We start from the raw sequence: 21418 nt of genomic DNA on the forward strand, positions 1-21418 counted from the left end.
AAAGAAGAAGTAAAACTATCCTATTTGCAGTTTACATAACCCTGTATATAAAGCACCCTATAGATTCTTCCCACAAGTTACCTAAGCTGATTCAAAACTTTGACAAAATCAGTAGCTTTTCTGTATGCCAACAATGAGAAGAGCAAGACTGAAATCAGAAAAGCAATCCATTTGTAATAGCCTGCCCTTCCCCCCCCCAATAAAATACCTAGGAATTAACCAAAGATGTGAGGGTCCTCTACTGTGAAAACTTTAAAAATCTGAAAAAAGAAATTGAAACAGATTTAAGGAAATGGAAAAACCTTTCATGCTCCTGTATTGGAAGAATTAACATTGTGAAAATGGCAGTACTGCCCAAGGAATTTTACACATTCAATACAGTACCCATCAAAATCCCAATAATATTCTTCAAGGAAAAAGTAAAAGCAAAAAATAATTTAGAAAAAAATTCCAGGGGCTGGGAAGGTGGCTCAGTGGTAGAGCGCTTGCCTTGCATGCATGAGACCCTGGGTTCGATTCCCCAGCACCATATAAGCAAAAACAAAAAACGCTGGAAGTGCCGCTGTGACTCAAGTGGTAAAGCGCTAGCCTTGAGCTGAAGAGCTGAGAGACAGCGCCCAGGCCCAGAGTTCAGGCCCCACGACCAGACCCAAAAAAAAAAAACCAAAAACAAATTCCAAAAATTCATATGGACTAATAAAAGACCCCAAAGAGCAAAAACAGTCCTTAGCAGGAAGAATAGTGTTGGCGAAATATCAATACCAAACTGTAAGCTCTATTACAAAGCCATAGTAATAAAAACAGTATTGTATTGGCTTAAGAATAGGACTGAGGACCAATGGAACAGAATAGAAGAACCAGAAATGAACCCATAGACCTATAGCCACCTAATATTCACTAAGGGAGCCAAAAACACAGGTTGGAAGAAAGACAGCCTCTTAACAAATGGTGCTGGCAAAATTGGCTGATCACATACAGAAAACTGAAGCTAGATCCTTATACATATAACCTTGCACAAGAATCCATTCAAAATGGATTTAAGACCTCTCTGTAAGGCTAAATATCATAAAAATATTATGGGAAGGGGTAGGGGAAACACTAGTGCTCCTAGGCATGAGTCAAAACTTCCTAAGATCTAGAATTACAACAAATCAAAGAAAGATGGATAAATGGGATTGCATCAAACGGAAGAGTTTCTGCATGACAAAGGACATAAGTAATAAAATAAATAGGAAGCCCACAGAATGAGATATTTTTCAAAAATATATTTAGAGCTCAAAGAAACATTATTTTATATGCATTTAAGAAAAATTGGTGGCTTTCTACAGATGAACTCCACGTTCAGCACTTTAACTTGAAAAAGTGTAAATCTTAGAATTAATATTCTATGTATATATAACATTAAAATGTTAGAATGTTTTCTTTCTTAAAAATTTTTTAAAGATGTTTATTGTTTGAATTGCTAAAATTTTTTCTTCCTTCTAGGTGGAAGACAGCTTGGAACTATCTTTCCAGGGAAAAGATGATATAAAACTTGACATTTTTTTCTTCTATGAAGAGATGGACCATATGTGGAATGGAGGCACTCAGGCTAAATCAGGAAAAAAGTTTAAGTATGTATCAGATAAGTACTTACTAACCGGTATTATAGAGAAAATTTCAGGAATAGAAATAAGGAAGCATCTGAAAGGGAAAAAATTACATGTCTAGGCTCATAATACTTTCTCAGCTTGCCATAGAGTCTAAAAGTGAGACCTGCCTATGAGGACAGTCTGTGAGGAGGGAGTGTCAATATGTTTGTCAGTCAAAGCAGTCATTATGATCAAGGCCCTTGAGTCATCAGAAAGAAAACATCAAAGCTAGGGACATAAAAATCAAACCGGAGCCTAAACCAGAAAATCAATTTGTCGTAGTCATAGGAGTTTGGTAATCATGAAGAATGGGGAAAGAATAGAAAGGAGATAGTCAAGGTGAGGTGAAGTTTAGATTAAAAAATAGGAATTGAATGGAATTGTGTCCATGAGTGCTGGGCAAGCTTTAGAAAGTGCCTTTAGTGCCGGGTGCTGGTGGCTCACGCCTGTTATCCTAGCTACTCAGGAGGCTGAGATCTGAGGATCGTGGTTCAAAGCCAGCCTGGGCAGGAGAGACCGTGAGACTCCTATCTCCAGTAACCACCAGAAAAACCGGAAGTGGCGCTGTAGCTCAAGTGGTAGAGTGCTCGCCTTGAGCTGAAGAGCTGAGGGACAGTGCCCAGGCCCAGAGTTCAAGCCCCACGGCGGACCATAAAAAAAAAAAAAAAGAAAGTGCCTTTAATGTAGACTAAATGATAATCCTTAAAGAACACATAGGCTTAACAACTACCATATTTATTAATGTAAGATGCACTATTATTTTATGTGCTACTTAGAAAGGAAAACTGTGGCCATTTATAAGACACATGACTCACAGAAGTGCCTCAGAATTGATGATATGTAATATGTTAGATTGATATTATTAACATCTAAAAAAAATTAGTGCTGCCCTATCTAAGAGTTTCACACACTTACATAGGAAAAGATGAAAGAGATCACAAGTATAATGTTCTAGATGATGTAGTTGACTTATCTTCACTTCCAAGAGAGAGAATGAGAATGGAAACCAAAAGAACATGAAGTTAAACACTATTCTTCCTGATAAGGACTGTTTTTGCTCCTTGGGGTCTTTTATTATTCCATATGAATTTTTGGAATTTGTTTTTGTTTTTTTTGGGGGGTCCGGTCGTGGGGCCTGAACTCTGGGCCTGGGCGCTGTCCCTCAGCTCTTCAGCTCAAGGCTAGCGCTCTACCACTTGAGCCACAGCGCCACTTCCGGCTTTTTTTCTTTTTGCTTATGTGGTGCTGAGGAATCGAACCCAGGGCCTCATGCACGCAAGGCAAGCGCTCTACCACTAAGCCACCTTCCCAGCCCCTGGAATTTTTTCTAAATTATTTTTTGCTTTTACTTTTTCCTTGAAGAATATTATTGGGATTTTGATGGGTACTGTATTGAATGTGTAAAATGCCTTGGGCAGTACTGCCATTTTCACAATTTTAATTCTTAGAAAGTAAATACTATTTTTTAAAACAAGTACTGATGCATGAACTCAGGGCTTTATTCTTGTTCATCTTGCTTGGCTAGCACTTTTCCACTTGAGCCTATGGTTTGGCTCTTTGTTGTGTATTTTGGAGATGTAGTCTTGCGGATTTTTCTGCCAGGAAGCTTCAAGCCACAGATCTCCAGATCTCAAACCTCCTGAGTAGCTACAATTACAAGCTTGAGCCATTAGTGTCTGACTAGAAGGTATTCTGTGAGACACTAAGAACTGACTATTTGGGGGCCAGAGTTATATATGTCTCATGCACTGTACCCAGAGTTCAAACTCCAGTACTTTAAAAAGGAAAAAAGTTGTGCAAGATCACACATAATGTAAGGGAAAGAACCAGACAGCAATCTAATCTCTAGAGTTCCTATTTTTTAGCCACAATTTGGTACAGTGCCCTAATAAATCTGAGAGTTTAAAGCACTTAGCATGATGCCTAGCACTTAGTGAGCTAGCAACATGTAAAAAATTATCATTGTTATTTAATATTGTTAGCATATTATTAATATGTGATTACTGTCATTATTGCCATTATTGTAGTCATGGGACCAGTGGTATAAATTTGAGCTGTTGAGCATAAATTGAGAGTGTTTTATAAGCACAGAAGAGGAATTACACACTCATACTTGTTTCTTGCGAGTTCATTGACCTATCCTAGTAGGATCTCTAAAACTTTACCTGAAGGCAAGGAGTCTGCATAAAACTAAATTTATTCTGGAAGGTTGAGAGTTGTCCAAACTTTTTTCTCAAAGGGTCACTGATCCCAGGGCGTGTTCTTTGAACTTTATTGTTTTGCTTTATGACAACAGATTTCCAAAGCTAATACTAGCTTTTTTTACTCTTAATTTTCCTTCTAAATGATGAATATTCCTTCTCACTCATGATCTTCAAGGCACAAACCAAAAAAACTGTTCATTTCCAATCATGACATTGCTGAATAGAGAAAGTGTCTTTTATTCAGCTTCTACTGCTCTTTATAGTAGCAGTGTTTGGGAAGTGTGAAGTGTTCTGACTATTTAACAAGAGAAATGAGCAGTGATCAAACTGCCTGGACAGATGGTGTGAGTCCCAGATTTTCTACCATGTTAGTGTGACCTTAAAAGGCAGAGAAAAGAACTAGCTGCGCAGAATCGCGTCTTTGGAATATTTCCTCAGCCATATGCCATTTTCATTCTTTTCAGCACTATTTACTTTAAGGAAATACAGTATTTTTAACACTGCTGTTCCTAGGGGGAAGGAAAAAGCTAAATCTTTAAAACTAGTGTAAAGTTTCATCTTTATAATACTCTGCTTTTTTTATTCATGTGTAATGCATGTTTAGAAAACATTTAAAATATAGGATAATTACCAATTTTTTTAAGTGGTGAAAGGAACTGAAGAAGAGAGAAGTATCTCTTTTTTCTAAACTATTCACCATGCCCACCAAATGATGTCTTTAACCCTAAGATTAATAATAATTTTAATAGAAATAGTAAGAAAAATAGTTACCACAGTGCCTACTGGCTATCAGGCACTGCTTTAAGTATTTAATGTATATAATTTTAGGTAATTTTTATGTTATCTCTATACGTTAGGTAGTCTCACACCAACTAGATATGAGAAACCTATTGCTCAGAGAAGTGGGAAACTATTCAAAGTCATTGTCCATTAACCTCATTTTACTCAAACTTTCTTCTTCTAAGTGTTAAGTAACTTAATACTTACACTGCATTTAGAACGGGAACCTGGGCCCATTGTAAATACTTTATTAGTACTAGCTGCTGCTGCTGCTGCTGTCATTACTGTGTTATTCCAATCTCTGTTGTTTTAACGATTGCACAAAGCATAGCATCTTCCATACATGTAGATGCGTCATCTTGTTAATTTTCATCACATCATTGTAAGGGAGTTTGTAACATTATTGCCTTTATTTTCTGAATGAGATTAAGGTAGAGTTAAGACTCCAATACTAGGTCTGTATCTCTTCAGAGTCCATGTTCCTGTCTGTATATTCTGTTAGATGTCACCATAGTCTTTTGTCATTGTTAGTAGTTACTTTATAAAAACTTTGTTGTGGTAGTAGACCTAACCTCTAATATGAAACCTTCTGTTCCTTAAGCTAGTATTGTGGTTCTTATACCTTCTTATATTTGCAATTGCTGCCCATTTGATAAACATCAGAGAATTTGATTATCCTCTGTGGACAACATACCCACTCAAGTGTGGAAAGTGTGACTGCTATGTAATTACTTAGTTATTGTTTTTTTTTTTTTTTTTTTTTTGCTAGTCCTGGGGCTTGAACTCAGGGCCTGGGTACTGTCCCTGTGCTACTTTTGCTCAAGGTAGCTCTCTACTACTTGAGCCACCGAGCCACTTCCAGCCTATTTTCTGTTTATGTGGATCTGAGGAATAGAGCCCAGGACTTCATGCATGCTGGGCAAGCACTCTACCACTAAGCCACCTTCCCAGCCCAATTTCTTAGTTTCTACAAAATTTAGTTCTGTTATGTACTAAGGATACTGATGTAGCCATAAATTAGTTTTTTTTGCCTCAAAGTTGTCATAATATAGACTACAAAAAGCAGATGTTAAAGATATAGTACTATCAGTACAGTTACTGAACTGTGCAAACCATAGTTGAGATACCAAATCAACCCTATCTAAAAACAACAGCAAGGAAGTATGGCTTAAAAACAGAGGTTGCTGGGTGCTGGTGGCTCACACCTGTAATCCTAGCTACTTAGGAGGCTGAGATCTGAGGATTGTGGTTTGAAGCCAGCCTGGGCAGGAAAGTCCATGAGACTATTATCTTCAATAAATTACAGGAAGGAAGGAAGGAAGGAAGGAAGGATGGATGGAAGGAAGGAAGGAAGGAAGGAGGGAAGGAAGGAGAGAGGGGGGGGGAGGGGGGGCGGGCAGGCTGGCAGAAGTGGAGCTGTGGCTCAAGTGGTAGAGCGTTAGCCTTGAGCAAAAAAAGCTCAGGGATAACACCCAGATCCCAAGTTCAAGCCCCAGGACTGGCAAAAAACAAAAAGCAGGTTGGTTTGTAGACTTACAAAGAATATGGCAAAAGACTTTGAACTCATTTTTTTAATTAAAAAATTTCAGGTAGCATCTTTACACATAAAATAAAAACTTCATTAGGAAATATTTCCTTGAGTATCTACATGCCCAGAGGTGGAATTATTGAATCAAAAGATGTGAGTGAAAGATATGTGTGTATGTGCATATGTACACACACACACACACACACACACACACATTCTACCTAGAAAGAATGACATCCTGTCATTTGCACCAAAATATATGAATCTAGATTAAGTAAAAGAAGCAGACACTGAAAGACAAGTACTATATGTTCTGTCTTATAAAAATTGACCTGAAACTGGGTGTTGCTAGGTGGAATCCTAGCTACTCAGGATGCTGAGCCAGCAGGTGCAGGAAAGTCCTTGGGACTCTTCTCTCCAATTAACCACCAGAAAACTGGAAATGGAGCTATGAGTCAAGAGTGCTAGCCTCAAATGGAAGAGCTCAGGGACAGTGCCCCCAGGCCCAGACTTCAAGCCCCATGACCAATAAAAAATAAATAATTTTTTTAAAGATTGACCTGAATATAGAATATAAAATAGGGATTGCAGTTTAGCAAGGTCAGGGGGAGGGGATAAGGGAATCCAGATGTAATATGGATGTGTTTGAACTAAACTCCATTAATATATACAATTAATTTAATAAAAACGAAAGAGAAATAAGACCAAGTTGGCTTCATATGGTCATTTTACCATACATAGAAATTTAACAGCCATATATCATTCAGATAACAAGCAATTATGTATTACATTTATTATATATCCTGAATTAAACCTCGTTCTTGACATATATCCATCAAATGAACAAATGAATTAATAACATGAATAAGTTGATATTTAATCATTTTTGTGTGTGTGCTGGTCCTGAGACTAGAACTCAGATCCTGGGCACTTTCTCTGAGTTTATGCTCAAGGCTAGTGCTGTACCACTTGAGCCACAACTCGACTTCTGGCCTTTTCTTTTTGACCAAGGTGGGGGGGAGGGTTGGGCAGGGTTGTTAGTTAATTGGAGATAAGTTTCACAGACTTTACTGCTAGAGCTAGTGTTCTATCACTTAAGCCACAGTTCAACTTCTAGTTTTTGGGGGAGTAAATGGTAGTTAATTGGAGAGAAGAGTTTCACAGGGACTTTCCTGCCCAGGCAGGCTTTGAACTGGGATCCTCAAGTCTTTGCCTCCTTAGTAGTTAGAATTATAAGCATACACTGGTACCTAGCTGATATTTAGTAATTCTGAAAAAGCAAAGATGTGATTCTTTGATTTTTCAGATGGACTTCCTAAAAGTTATGCAAATTTTATATAGCCACCAAGAGTGAGAGAACTACATGTTGCTGACATTTTAATTGTAGTTACTTACAGTCAGTCATGACTTCATGATAGTTCATCAACTCTTTTCCCACCTCTTTTAGTAACTTAGTATGTCTTGTATCATAAAACTGAATTATTGGGCTGGGAAGGTGGCTCAGTGGTAGAGCGCTTGCCTTGCATGCATGAGGCCCTGGGTTCAGTTCCTCAGCACCACATAAGCAAAAAGAAAAAAGCTGTAAGTGGTGCTCTGGCTCAAGTGGTAGAGTGCTAGCCTTGAGCTGAAGAGCTGAGGGACAGTGCCCAGGCCCAGAGTTCAGGCCCCGTGACTGGACCCCCCCCAAAAAAAATAAAATAAATAAAATAAAAATGAATTATTTATTGATGGCAAATTCCCAACTATTATCTATTATCTTTTCTTTTTTCTTTCTTTGTGTGTGTGTGTGTGTGTGTGTGTGTGTGTGTGTGTGTGTGTGTGTGTGTGTGTGTGTGTGTGTGTGTGTGTGTGTGTGTGTGTGTGTGTGTGTGTGTGTGTGTCTTGGGGCTTGGAATCTGTGCCTGGGCTCTGTCCCTGAGCCTCTCTGTGCTCAAGGCTAGTGCTCTACCACTTGAGCCACAGCACCACTTCTGGCTTTTTCTGAGTAGTTTATTGGGGATAAGAGTGTCAGGCTTCCAACTATGATCCTCGGATCTCAGCCTCCTGAATAACTAGAATTACAGGTGTGAGCCACTGGCACCTGTCTATTACTACCTTTCTGTCAACCATTCCAAACATACATTGGCTTCTAGTCCTACCAGACTCCTTCCCCCTACTTTCTAGTTTTCATTTTAAAATTCAACGTCATAGTGTTTTTAGTGTATCATTTCAAATACTTGCTAGAAACTATGTGTAAACTTCTATATCAAAACTTTGATAGAGGTATAGTTTTAGGAGAGTAAACTCAGGAATCAGAGAGCTCTGGCTGCAGATGTGCGTTCTGCTCTTTGTGTTACCTAATCATCTAGCTTCAAAATTCTTCTCCATAAAGAGAAAATAACACTACATCCTCACAACATATTAAATAGTATGAAATCATCTGGTTTACTCATTTGACCATAATAGATTCTCAACTGTTTGTTGATTCTAAATTAGGCATATAGTACGCAGAAGGCTATGGTATGTAGCAATTCAGAAAAGGATCACCTAATAGTGAATTAAAGTATGCTAGTTGTTCCAAGAATAAAACTTTATCTACATATAGTTGCAGAGATACAGATACAGGAACAAAAATAGAGTGCTGTAATAAGGTAGATCCAGCACAATTTGAATTAATGTTGTTGAATAGGGATTGCTATTAAAGTGGGTTCGATTGGCTCTAAGAAAGGAGTTTATTAACCTATTAATTGGCAGGAAATCTTGGTAGTATGCTGCAGAATTTTGGGTTTGACATAATAATTGATAGAGTCCCTCTTAGGGTTTTGGGCAGCAATGTAGTAGAACTTTGAAGCCACATTAAGTGATATTGTACAGTTGACGGAGAACCTCACATGAAAAGCTGTTATAGTGAGCGAGATTTGGATGCATGAGAACCTCAACTAAACAGTAGATAATTAGAAGAAGTAGTGAAAGGTTGTAACAACACATCTGGTATGAACAAGAGAGCCCTGGACCTGAATAGGGGTCCAAGAAAACCCTAAGGTCCAGTATAACTTAGTAGTTCATATTAGAACTGGAGAAAATTGAGAATTAGGGAATAATCATGTATATTTTTAAATTGAAATTTAACAGACATATAAATTACTGCTCCAAGAGTTGTCAAATGATCAAACATATAACCATCATCCCACAACCCTAAAACCTACATTTTTTGCCCTTAAAATCAAAGCTCCTCCTATAAAGTAACAACTACCCTGACTTCTACTATTACAGTTTAGTTATACCATTTTGCATAGATGGAGTCATGTCAGTGCTTTTTTTCCCCACATAACATATGAGAATCCATACGTTTGCTGTTTATGTTATAACTGTGTGGTCATTTTGCTGTACATCTATACCATAAATATTTATCAGGTCTACTTGTCATTGGCTCTTTTGGCTGTTTTCAGTTTGGGACTAATCTACATGATGCTGTAGTGAAGGTTCTGTACATGTCTTCTGGTGTCATGCACATATTTTTCCATTCAAGCTGCTATATTAAATAATAAAACAATAGAAATTGAGTGGCTTATGAACTATGGACGTTTGTTTCTCACAGTCCTGAAGGCTGGGAAGTCCAAAACCAAGATGCCAACCTGACTGGGTTCTAGTGAGGGTGTTCTTCCAGTTTGTACATTGTAGAAAAAGCGAACTTCCTGAGGTTCTTGTATTGTGCACTAATACCATTCATGAGGGCTGTATTCTCATGACCTGATCATCTTCCAAAGGCCTCACCTCTTAGCACAGTAGACTTGATATCAGGATTTCAGCATATGAATTTCAAGGAGGATAAAAACATTCTGATGATAGCAATAGTTTTCTGTTGAGTGTATACATAAAGGGTGGAATTATTTGGCCATACAATATAAGGTATACATTTTTTAACTTCAATATCTTGATTCTAAATAGTTTTCCAAAGATGACTTTACTGTCTTAATAATGTATTATAGGATTTTCTATTGCCTCATGTTCTCACCATCAATTGGTATTGTCAGACCTATGATTTTAACCATTTTGGTGGGTATGTAGTTTAATACATTCCTAATGACTAATGCTTTATTTTTCCTGACCATTCAGATAATCTCTTAAGAGCTGCTAATTGTTGAATGTTTTTTCTGAGTTGTCGATCCTTTTCTTACTATTTGTGGCTTTTATATATTGGAAAAAAAATTGCACTTTGTCATTTAAATTTTTCTCTTAACTTTTTTTTTTGGGGGGGGTCCGGTCGTGGGGCCTGGATTCTGGGCATGGGCACTGTCCCTCAGCTCTTCAGCTCAAGGCTAGCGCTCTACCACTTGAGCCACAATGCCACTTCTGGCTTTTTTCTTTTTGCTTATGTGGTGCTGAGGAATCAAACCCAGGGCCTCATGCATACAAGGCAAGCGCTGTACCACAGCCACCTTCCCAGCCCCTCTCTTAATTTTTTTAATGGTAAATTGTTCTTTAAAAGTTCTTACTTTAAATTGTGGCTCAGTATACCAATACTTTTGTTCAAGGATGGTGCTCTACCACTTAAGTCACTCCTATACTTCCTATGATTACTACTTTCACTGTTCTTTTTATCTTGAGATTGTGAAAGATACTCTAGAAACTTTATTGATTTGCATATAAAATATAAAATAAAGATAGAATTTAAACTCTAGATTGTATTTTGATTCACCTAGCTTGTCCATTAGTGTCCTTTTTCTGGTCCAAGATCCAGTACAATTATATTTAGACACCCTGGCTTTTGAAATTTGATTTTGGTCTAAGACTTTAAGAATATTGCTTGTAGGGGGCTGGGAAGGTGGCTCAGTGGTAGGGTGCTTGCCTTGCATGCCTGAGGCCCTGGGTTCTATCCCTCAGCACCACATAAGCAAAAAGAAAAAAGCCGGAAGTGGCGCTGTGTCTCAAGTGGTAGAGCGCTAGCCTTGAGCTGAAGAGCTGAGGGACAGCACCCAGGCCCAGAGTTCAGGCCCCACGACTGGACCCAAAAAAAAAAAAAATATTGCTTGTAATACTAGATTATCATCCATCATTGCCTGTCTTAGTTCTGTAGGATCAAGGGCATTAAATTATCTTCTCTCTGGAATCACTTCTTAGTTACCTCCATCTGGAAATAATCTCATCCTGTCAATTTCCATATTTTTTCTTAATTTCTTTTATACTTTATCAGAATATCTTAGCCAACTTGTCCTTTCTGAGTGATAGATAAAAATCAGACTTGGCTTGTCTGTTGGGCTGAGTGAGACTTGAAGCCTTTTTGAAATTAAAGCAGGTTCTCTTAATTGTAGTCTACATTGTTTAGTAAGGATGATAGAGATAACAGGTTCATGACTTGATCCAACCTGGCACCTTTTGAGAATTAAAGCCATAAAATTAAATCACTAATTATTTTAAATTACTGTTTCCCAAGAAGTAAAGAGTTTGGTTCAGAACCTTCCTCATGAACTCCCTCAGCATCATAGGTTGATACTACGCTCCTATAGTTGTAGCTCTGTAGAGACACATTTGTCTCTTTAGTACTTACAGCTGTGAAACTAAAAAGGCAAATTTGAATAATTTCTTTAAATGAGTGTATTGAAAACATTGACTTTTCTAAAATGATCTCACATTTCCTGTTCTATTTATGCATTCATATTTTACAACATATAGATTATGTCTTAGGTCTTCTTAATTATACTTCCAAACCATAGTGAGTAGCAGGTGTAAAATTGAGGGGTTGAGGAAAGAACTTTGAATATGTGTTACATGGGAACATTTATAATATAAACTAAAGAAACAGTTACTTAAATAGTAAGCCTTGCTTTTGTGGGGGGGAGTGTACTAGGGATTGAACTCAGGGCCTGTATTTCCTAAACAGGTGCTCTTTATGAGACACTCATCCAGCTGTGATTTTTGCTGGTTCTTTTTCAGATAGGATCTTATTTGATCCATCTGTGTTAGGCTTCCTGTTAGTTAGGATAACAGATGTTCCCCACCAAGTCCAGCCCCTCATTGAAAAGGGGTTGCCTGAAACTCCTGGAGTTCTTTTCTGCCTGGGCTGGCCTCAAATTGTAATCCTAAGGACCTCAGCCCACCCAAGTAGCTAGGATTATAGGCATAAGCCACCTGCACAGACTTGAGCTTTGTTTTGTTTTTTGTTTGTTTGTTTTTGTCAGTCATGGGGCCTGAACTCTGGGCTTGAGTGCTGTCCTTCAGTTCTTCAGCTCAAGGCTTCAGCTCTACCACTTGAGCCACGGCGCCACTTCTGGCTTTTTCTGCTTATGTGGTGCTGAGGAATCAAACCCAGGGCCTCATGCATGCAAGGCAAGCACTCTAGCACTGAGCCACCTTCCCAGCCCCTTGAGCTTTGTTTTTTAAAGACAAGATTCCTTCAGAATGAATAAATAGCAAATACTTTCTTTATGTAAAATAAAAGCTACTGTGTATTTTGTTCTTCCAACATAATTATGTTAGGTAATATCTCATGATAAAAACATATTTGCACTAAAAGACTTGCATACAAATGTTTGTAGTAGTTTTATTTATACTAGCCAAAAAATAAAAACAACTCTAATGCTCATCTTCTTGTGACTAGACATACAAATTATAATGTATACAAACAGTATATTATGCTGAAAAAAGAAGAGGAGTGATCCATTAGCATTCTAAGTAAAAAATGAGTCTGATAGGAAGAGTGCATACGTATTTACATTTATTTGAATTCTAGCACAGACCAAACCAAAGAAGGGTATAGTAAGATGCTTGTTTGCTGGAATCATGGTGGGTTACTCCATGACCAACACAGAGCACAGGGAACTTTGATTAATGTAGTCATTATATAAGTACATACATTTTTCCAAAATTCAGTATTTAAATTGGATGCATTTTGTAGTATGTAAATTATGCCTCAAAAATTGGGACTCAGGGACTGGGGTTGTGACTCAAGTGGTAGAGCATATGTCCAAAAGGCATGAAGCCTCCCTGAGTTCAAACCCCAGTAGAGAAAAGATCTAAGATTATACATTGGGACTGGAAACAATGCATTTAATCAGGGCAGATCTAATAGCAATAATAAAAGCTGACACTTTTGCAACTGATTAGACAAATTGAATAATCTGATATCAAAATAAAAGAAGGCTTTTGTATATAGGATGAAATTTGAAGTCATCATTTTAACCACTTTCAGAAATTAAGAGCTATCGGAAACAAAATAAGTAAGCACCTGATTTTCATTGATAAACTGTAGATCTATTTTTTAATTGCGTAGTAGAAATAAAAATGTCCCAAGACTTTGTTATCTGGCATTAAAGACCAATTTTATACTTTTTTTTTTTTTGTCAATTGTGGCACTAAATTCAAAGCCTGGTGCTGTCCCTGAGCTCGTTTGCTCAAGGTTAGAGCTCTACTACTTTGAACCACAGCAACACTTCCTGTTTTCTGGTGATTAATTGGAGAGAAGAGTCTTAAGCACTTTCCTGCCCAGGCTGGCTTTGAACTGTGATCCTCAGATCTCAGCCTCTTGAGTAACTAGCATTACATGTGTGAGCTACCACCACCTAGCCATATTTTTAATTGATAGCTTTCGATGTAGTTATGTTTGTACATTGTGGTATTAATTGTTATCCTTTTAGATTTTAATTTGTCTATTCATTCTATTCTCTTAAAAAAAAAAGATACAAATTTCAGCTGGGTGCCAGTGGATCATACCTGTAATCCTAGCTACTCAGGAGTCTGAGATCTGAGGATCACCATTTGAGGCCAGCCTGGGCAGGAAAGTCTGTGAGACTCTTATCTCCAATAAACTATTCAGAAAAAGCCAGAAGTTGTATAACGGCTCAAGTAGAATGCAAACCTTGAGCACAGAGAGGCTCAGGGATAAAGTCCAGGCTCTGAGTTCAAGCCCCAAGACTGGCAAAAAAAAAAAAAAGATATAAATTTCTTGGTATTCTTATGGCAAAGATGAGAGCTAGTATTCGAGTAGAGATCCCATGGGGATACAGTGGCAGAGTTCATCTATCAGTAGGTAGATGTGATCACTCAATGTGTCATTGAAAGTCAATGGGAAAATGCAGTTGACTATATAGAAGTTTTCTTTATGAAACGTCGTCTCTATCCCTCTTCCTCGCCTTTCCCCCCTTTCTCTGTATATACTTTTGTATATATGTATATGTGTGATATACATACATATGTAAGGACGAGATTAGAGAGTGGAATCATAAAGTTCTCAGCTACATAGTCAGCCTCTGCTCTGAAAAGTATATTAATAATTTCTGTATATCTTCTTTTGCTACTATAATGTCTGTGGTGTCATTGTGAAAGATTTACTGGGAAATACTATTTTATAAAAAGATTAGATTGCATAATGAAATGGTTTTCAAGAGTTGAATCTAATTCTTATATGACTCTTTAAGAGCAAGAGCAAGATTGATGGCTGGCAGTAGTGGTGCATGGGGCTGAGAGAATTGAATTGAGAATTCATGGCTAGCCGAGGCTACAATGTAAGGCCCTTTTTATTTGAAAAGAAAAAACAAGATTGGTGATGATGAGTTATAATTAATGTGACACAGTAGTACCTCCTTTTGTCATACTTGGCTCAGACAAAGCACTGAGGAACGTCTTAAAGGTGTATCTGAGCTAAAGAAATAGGATAAATGATGAAAAAGCTATTCTTAAAGATAATTTTCATTATTTAGACAGACAGGAAGAATCAGACAATAAATATGAAAGAAACCCAGTACCAAAACACATTGTTTGCAGACTACCAGAGAAAATAGATTGCTCACAAAGTGGCATTATGCATGCCTTAGTATCAATAGAAATCAGAAGATAATGTAGTAACAAACACTGAGGAGAAACACTTGTCAACTCACAATATATATAGTTAAAACTAACATTCAAGAAAAGGTAAAAATAATATCATTTACGTATATGTGAAGATTAAGAAAGAATATGCCTTACCTATCCTTAGCAACAGAACCCAGAGGGAAGATACGATACACATATGTGTGTATAAAATTGTTGTAAAAAAAGTGAATAAAAGTATATCTGTAAAGAGCTGGATATGGTGGCTTAAGTCTGTAATCCTAAGTATTTGGGAGGCAGAGGTTGAGGGATCTGGATTTGAGGCCAACCCAGCCATGGAAGTTCAGAAGACTATATCTCAGTCAGTGACTGAGCAAGGTGGAAAATGCCTGTTATTTCAGCTGTGGGGAAAGCACAATGGCTGCACCTAGTGGCTCTCGCCTGCCCCAGTGACACTGAGAAACACAAGTATGAGGATTGCAGCCCAGGACAATCCAGGGATAAAGTAAGGCCTTACCTTGAAAGTAACCAATGTAAAAAGGCTAGAGGCACGGCTTAAGTTGGTAGAGCACATTATGCCTAACAAGCATGATGCCCTGAGTTCAGTACACAGGCACAACCATACTCATACATAATATCTAAATTTGATAGTCATTGCCTTTTAAAGTCTGATAGTTAATGTATCAAAATGAGAAAGATCAAAGAGGAAAACTTGACAAAACTTGAGGAAGAAATGTTTGAAGAGTCACATATACTAGACTTCACGTGTAGAAAGATGGTAGAGGTTCTGTATAATTTAGTCATTAATAGAAAAATGTAACAGTGAAATAAGTGTGCTTTTTTAAAATGGTAGCTTAAAAGAAATATTACTTAAAATGAATCTTTTAAGAAGCCAAATAAAATAATCATTCTACACTAATACTCCCTCATTTTATAAATGGGTGAACTAACAAAGAAACTGGCTATGGTCATGCAATTAGTTTGGTGAATCAAACTGGAGTCTGGGCAGTGTGGCTCTACACTAGCTCTAAATAAGTCTAATTATTTTACTATCACAACAAATGTAAAAAGATTAAGCTAACCTTCAAAAAGTCAAAGGTTATCAAATAGGAAAACTTTAAAAATTTAACTTTCAAGAGGTACATCTAAAACCCATGGCAAGGTTTCCAAAATTATTAACCAAAGAAAACTGGTGCTTTAATATTAGACTCAGACAAAATAGAATTTGCAAGGGAAAAATGAATTCATTATCTTTCCAAGTAGTCCAAAAAGAAGCAATATGTAAGAACTTTTATGTCTACCAATGTGGCTTTTAAAAACATACCTAAGGGTTGGGAAGGTGGTTCAGTGCTAGAGCGCTTGCCTTGCATGCATGAGGGCCTGGGTTCAATTCCTCAGCACCACATAAGCAGAAAAAGCCAGAAGTGCCACTGTGGCTCAAGTGGTAGAGCACTAGTCTTGAGCTGAAGAGCTTAGGGACACAGACATACTCTCTCTTTCTCTCTCTCTCTCTCTCTCTTTCTCACTCTCTCTCTCTATCTCTCAAAATATTGCTGGTGATGTAGTTCAGGGCTAGGTCATTTGCCTAGCATGGACAAGTCTCTGGGTTCAATCTCCAGCACTAGACTGGAGATTGTTCCTTATAGCTAAAGAACTAAAAAAAAAAAAATTATTTAATAAATATTTGACATGTCCCCAGTTGTGGCAGGAGTTTTGGTATTTTAGTTTTAAAACTCTTGATTTAAGCAAAGAAGAAAATACTGATGATACAAACAAAATTAACATGCTTTCTTCCTTTATTTGGTGTATATATACATAAATATGCATGTGTATGTGTGTATATATTTACGTATATACACATGTATATGTATAGATATAATAACTATACTTACTTATCAACTATAGGGCATTTACAAAAGTTTATCATGTTCTACATCATAAAGGTAATTTTAGTAGATTTCAAAGCATTAATATAAATCTAAATCTTCCTCTATGTGTGAATATATGTATGTATGTAAGTATAATTCTCCACATAAATGAGTTAAAGGGAGAAAACGGTTATATGTCAACAGATGTCATTCTATGCCTACATGAAAATATGTTTAGAAATTGACAGTTAAAAGACATTTTTGTTTGTTTCTGCCATAATAGGGATTGAATGTAGAGCTTCTTGCATGCTAGGAAAGGGCTTAACCACTTGAACCATGTCCTTTATCCCTAAAAGATATCTTTTTTAATCTGTGAAATTTAAAATACCCTTTTTAATATTTAATGAGTTTAAAAGCATATTCTGTTAGAAATTATAAAAGACTAGGACTTAAAGATAATATGGGCACTAAATATTAAAATTTTCAGAATATAGTTGGAAGCATTTAAATAAATGTGTGGCCTTAAAAGTATGAAAAATTACATATTGAAACTTGAGCATTCACCTAAATATTTTTAAGGATAAGTGCAGTTGCTCTAAGAAAATAAAAAAAAGAAGCCAAAATAAGAAATAACAAATTGTCAAATGATAAATCTTTATTATTATATAAATGATAAAATAACACAGAGCCAGCAATTTCGAATGGTAGTTCTTTGAATGGTAGTTGTTTTGGATATTAGGCTTATACTCAAGGCCTCCTCACTCTGCTCTTTTGCTCATGGCTGTCACTCAAGCCATGCCTCCAGTTCCAGCTTTTTGTTCATTAATTGAAGATGAGTCTCTTGTCTGCTCAAGCTGGCATCCAGCAGAGATCCACAGATGTCAGTCTCCTGAGTATCTAGGAAGTACCTGACCCAAATGCTAGTTTAACTTAAACAGGGTTGAAGTGAATAAAATGAACAGACATTTAAAAGGACTGATCAAGGTAAGAAGAAAAAGTGAAGATAACATTCAGTACTCAAACCTAGAATGTCTGGCTCCCTGTGGTTTTAGCTGTGTTGTATTATCAGAAGAAAATACTGTGGAAACTTGAATTCAATCACTGTGCAAATGGGTAAAATGGAAATGATAAAATTTTCTAGGAAAATGTAAACTACAATCAAAGAAGATCCAGGCAGCCTGTAATCATTGAAGAAATTAAACTAGTAATCAGAAATCCTTTTGCTGTTTTTTTTAACACAAAACTTAGTTTACAGGAGCATCTGATCATGTCTGCAGATTACCTTTCTATGATATAACCTGTTTTTAAAAATAGAAAAGGGTGGATTGCTGGTGGCTCATGCCTGTAATCCTACCTACGTAGGAGGCTGAGATCTCAGGATCACAGTTTGAGGCTAAGGCAGGAAAGTCTGTGAGATTTTTATCTCTAATTAACAAAAAAACAAGTGGAGCTGTGGCTCAAGTAGTAGAATGAGAAGTAGAACAAAAAAATCTCAGGGAGGCTGGGAATATGGCTTAATGGTAGAGTGCTCGCCTAGCATGTGTGAAGCCCTGGGTGCAATTCCTCAGTACCACATAAACAAAAAAAGCTGGAAGTAGAGCTGTGGCTCAAGTAAGTGCTAGCCTTGAGAAAAGAATCTCAGAGATAGTGCTCAGGGTCCTGACTTCAAGACCAAAAACAAAAAATCTCAGGGAAAGTGCCCAGACCCTCAGTTCAAGACCCAGGACTGGGTGTGTGTGTGTGTGCGTGCACGAGCGTGTGTATACACACACACACACAGATACAAAAATATATAGAAAAGGGTTAGAGGCTTAGCAGTATAGCACCTGCCTAGCTAGTTAAGGCAAGGTGTTCAAACCACAGAAACACACATACACATACACACTAAGCAATTCTCTTTAAGAGAATAAGCAAAATTAGATGTAGCACTAGAAAATTTAAGAAATGAGTCTCAATGAGCAGATAATATAATTTTGTAGTTTACATGTATTAGAGTAACTCTCCACTTTGACATACAAGAAAAAAAAACGACAATTGTTTATTAAAAGATTTTGGTAAAGAAATAAAAAGACCTTTTAAGCAAATGTACATTAAAGGGGATCTGGAATTTCTTTACCCTTATAAAGGAAATATAACAAAATTCTATAGTAAGCAATCTTAATTGATGAGAAAATTTTAGAAGTCTTCCCATTAAAACCAGGGCAGGAAGGAAAGGAATGTATGCTAGGTCTTGCTTCTATTAAACATATGATACAGGGTTTAGGCACTTGGATAATGGAAGGAAAGACATCAGGAGTTAAAAGAAGAAATAAGATTGCTAGTAGGAATAAACCATGTGTGTTATTTTGCAGAAATTCCTGTGGAAATAAAATGGCCCTCGAGTTTATTGCTAACTTAAATTTTAAAAGTTCAGTTTTAGATGATGGAGTTTCTAATCTCTCTTAGCCTAGCTGATCATTAATAAGCACTGTTTTTCTAAGATGCTGGAAAGTCTTTTTCATTTAGCACGTATGTTCATAGATTGTTATGTACAGTTAAATGATGAAATTAACCACCATCAAGTAGCCCTATAGGTTGAAAGGATATCTTAATTCTAACTTACTTTTAATTACTATTTTAGGCAAAAATAAAATGAGTAAGGAAAAAAGTGGTATAAAGTAGAAATATATGAAGGAGTTTTTCTAATAGTAAAATCTCTGTAATCCTGATTTAGGGTTGCCACAGTCTAAATTTAAATTTGTTCTAGGGCTTTACAGTATATACCTCTCTGCCAAACTTAATCATAGCTTTAAAACCCAGGGTGACATTACAGACCTATAGTGTATTTTAGTCTAGTCATTATTTACTGGCAACCTGGACTTAATACATAAAATGTGCTTCTGTTATTCCCTTGCTCCCTTCCTCTCCACAGTCCTATTTTACAATCAGTTTTCACTTTTTATGGTTTGTTTATCCTTCTCTTTTCCTAGGAAGCTAGAACATTCTTTGTGCTAAAAGGACTAAAAAATAATTAGGGAAAAGAAAATCACAAACTTTAGGGATATTTCTGTTCAGGAAATATAAGTAACACTTGGGTTTAATTGTCTTTGAATTGTTTCACTGTGTGTGTGTGTATGTGTGTGTAGATGTTTGCTCATAAATCCTACACTCTTCAAAACATTTCTTTTGGAAAGTCTCTCTGATTCTTGTGTACCTTGTTTATCCTAGATTTATTCATTTTTCTCTTTCAGCTTTTTGATGAGACTATAATGGCCAATACTTAAAGAGAGAAGTTGCTTGGCCTGGAGTTCTAGATAGACAGTTATTTTTGCCTCAGTTCAGTTTCAGTGTGTCAACCTGATCGACTGAGACAGGTGGACATTCCATGACCAGCACTAGATTGAAGAGGGTGGAGGTGAATGATGGATGGATATGTCTAATGACAAATAAGCAATTCCATGAACATGAGTGTACAGAGTAAAATTAGAATCAGCAGGTGGTGGGCCTAAACTGTATCTTATTTCTTTCTCAACTACAAGATTTACTGTGACCATCTTTTCACAGAAGCCAGCTGGAATTGTCCATTAACTGCCAGCTCCCATTGGTTTTTGTGGCAGGCACTCGTTGCTTTCTTTAGAATTTGTTCAGCTTCTCATTTTCATGTATGGCATTATGTTCACTTGGTGGTAAAATGTGATACTAAAAAGAAGAATATGAGAACTGATCTTTCTGTGGAGAATGTTCCAGTTAGATCCATTCCTTTTAATCCTCTAGTGTTTTACATTCCTGTTTGATCTCTGCTATTGCCACTGCAGGATTGATTACTGAAATTTCTCCCCATGTTTGAAGAGAAGAAAAGTTTCTCTGAAGATACTTAACACAGAATACAGAGCTGTATATAACCTCAAATCAAGCATTCCTACTAGTTTTAGCTTCCCTTTTGAACTTATTTACCTGACCAAATCACCTTGAAAAAAATACATTTTCGTTTTAAATCTTGAAAGTTAACTACTAATCAATGTACTTCTTCAGTAGATGTACTAGATCCATTGTAACTAGTGCTCCTCAGGCCAGTTTGTATATGTTTTTAATATTTGAGTATTAGTATGATACTGGTAGGATCTTGTTAGGTATGGAGCTGAAAGAGAGGTCTGGGATGCAACTGGTAGTCATGCTTTTTCTTCGTCCTTGCAGATCTGGGTTGTTCAAGAAAAGGAAGTGATAAATTTCTCCATCTTTTTGTGACTATATTTGGGCATCTTTTCTTCCAGTAATCCCAACAGAAAAACCAGGGCTAACTGATTTGTATAATTTGAGCATGTTCTCATCTCTGAACTAACCACCAAAACTTATTAATCAAGCTTTGGTTTTTGTTGGTTGATTGGTTTGTTGGTTTCCAGAAGCTTAAATATAGGACTAGCTCCTCTTCAATCATATAGAATAAGAAAGAGGGAAGAGAATTGGGGTGGTGTTAACACTGGAAAAGGAAAAGAATTCTAGACAGTTTAAAGTGTCAGTGTCCACTCTGTTGAAAATTGTTTAGTGGGAAAGGGCTGTCCTACAGCCAAGAATGCTCTAGTAGCTGGATTTCTTAGTTAGACCTTCCACTGTCATAGCCTAATCTTTCCCCACATTGCCTTTATT

At 36.9% G+C, this 21418-nt stretch overlaps 1 protein-coding gene across 3 annotated transcripts in view; it reads left to right on the plus strand.

Moving 5' to 3' along the window:
• Fktn (fukutin) overlaps positions 1 to 21418 on the plus strand; it is a 44157-nt gene that overhangs the window by 21433 nt on the left and 1306 nt on the right. For all 3 annotated transcript variants that reach the window (XM_042696679.1, XM_042696660.1, XM_042696671.1), the window contains exon 9: positions 1486 to 1613. In XM_042696679.1, coding sequence (XP_042552613.1) covers positions 1486 to 1613 — 128 coding nt within the window. The remainder of the gene's footprint in view (positions 1 to 1485; positions 1614 to 21418) is intronic.

The sequence above is a fragment of the Dipodomys spectabilis genome, unplaced genomic scaffold (genome assembly GCF_019054845.1).
Source record: "Dipodomys spectabilis isolate Male_0828 unplaced genomic scaffold, ASM1905484v1 ptg000006l, whole genome shotgun sequence".
Taxonomy (NCBI): Eukaryota; Metazoa; Chordata; class Mammalia; order Rodentia; family Heteromyidae; genus Dipodomys; species Dipodomys spectabilis.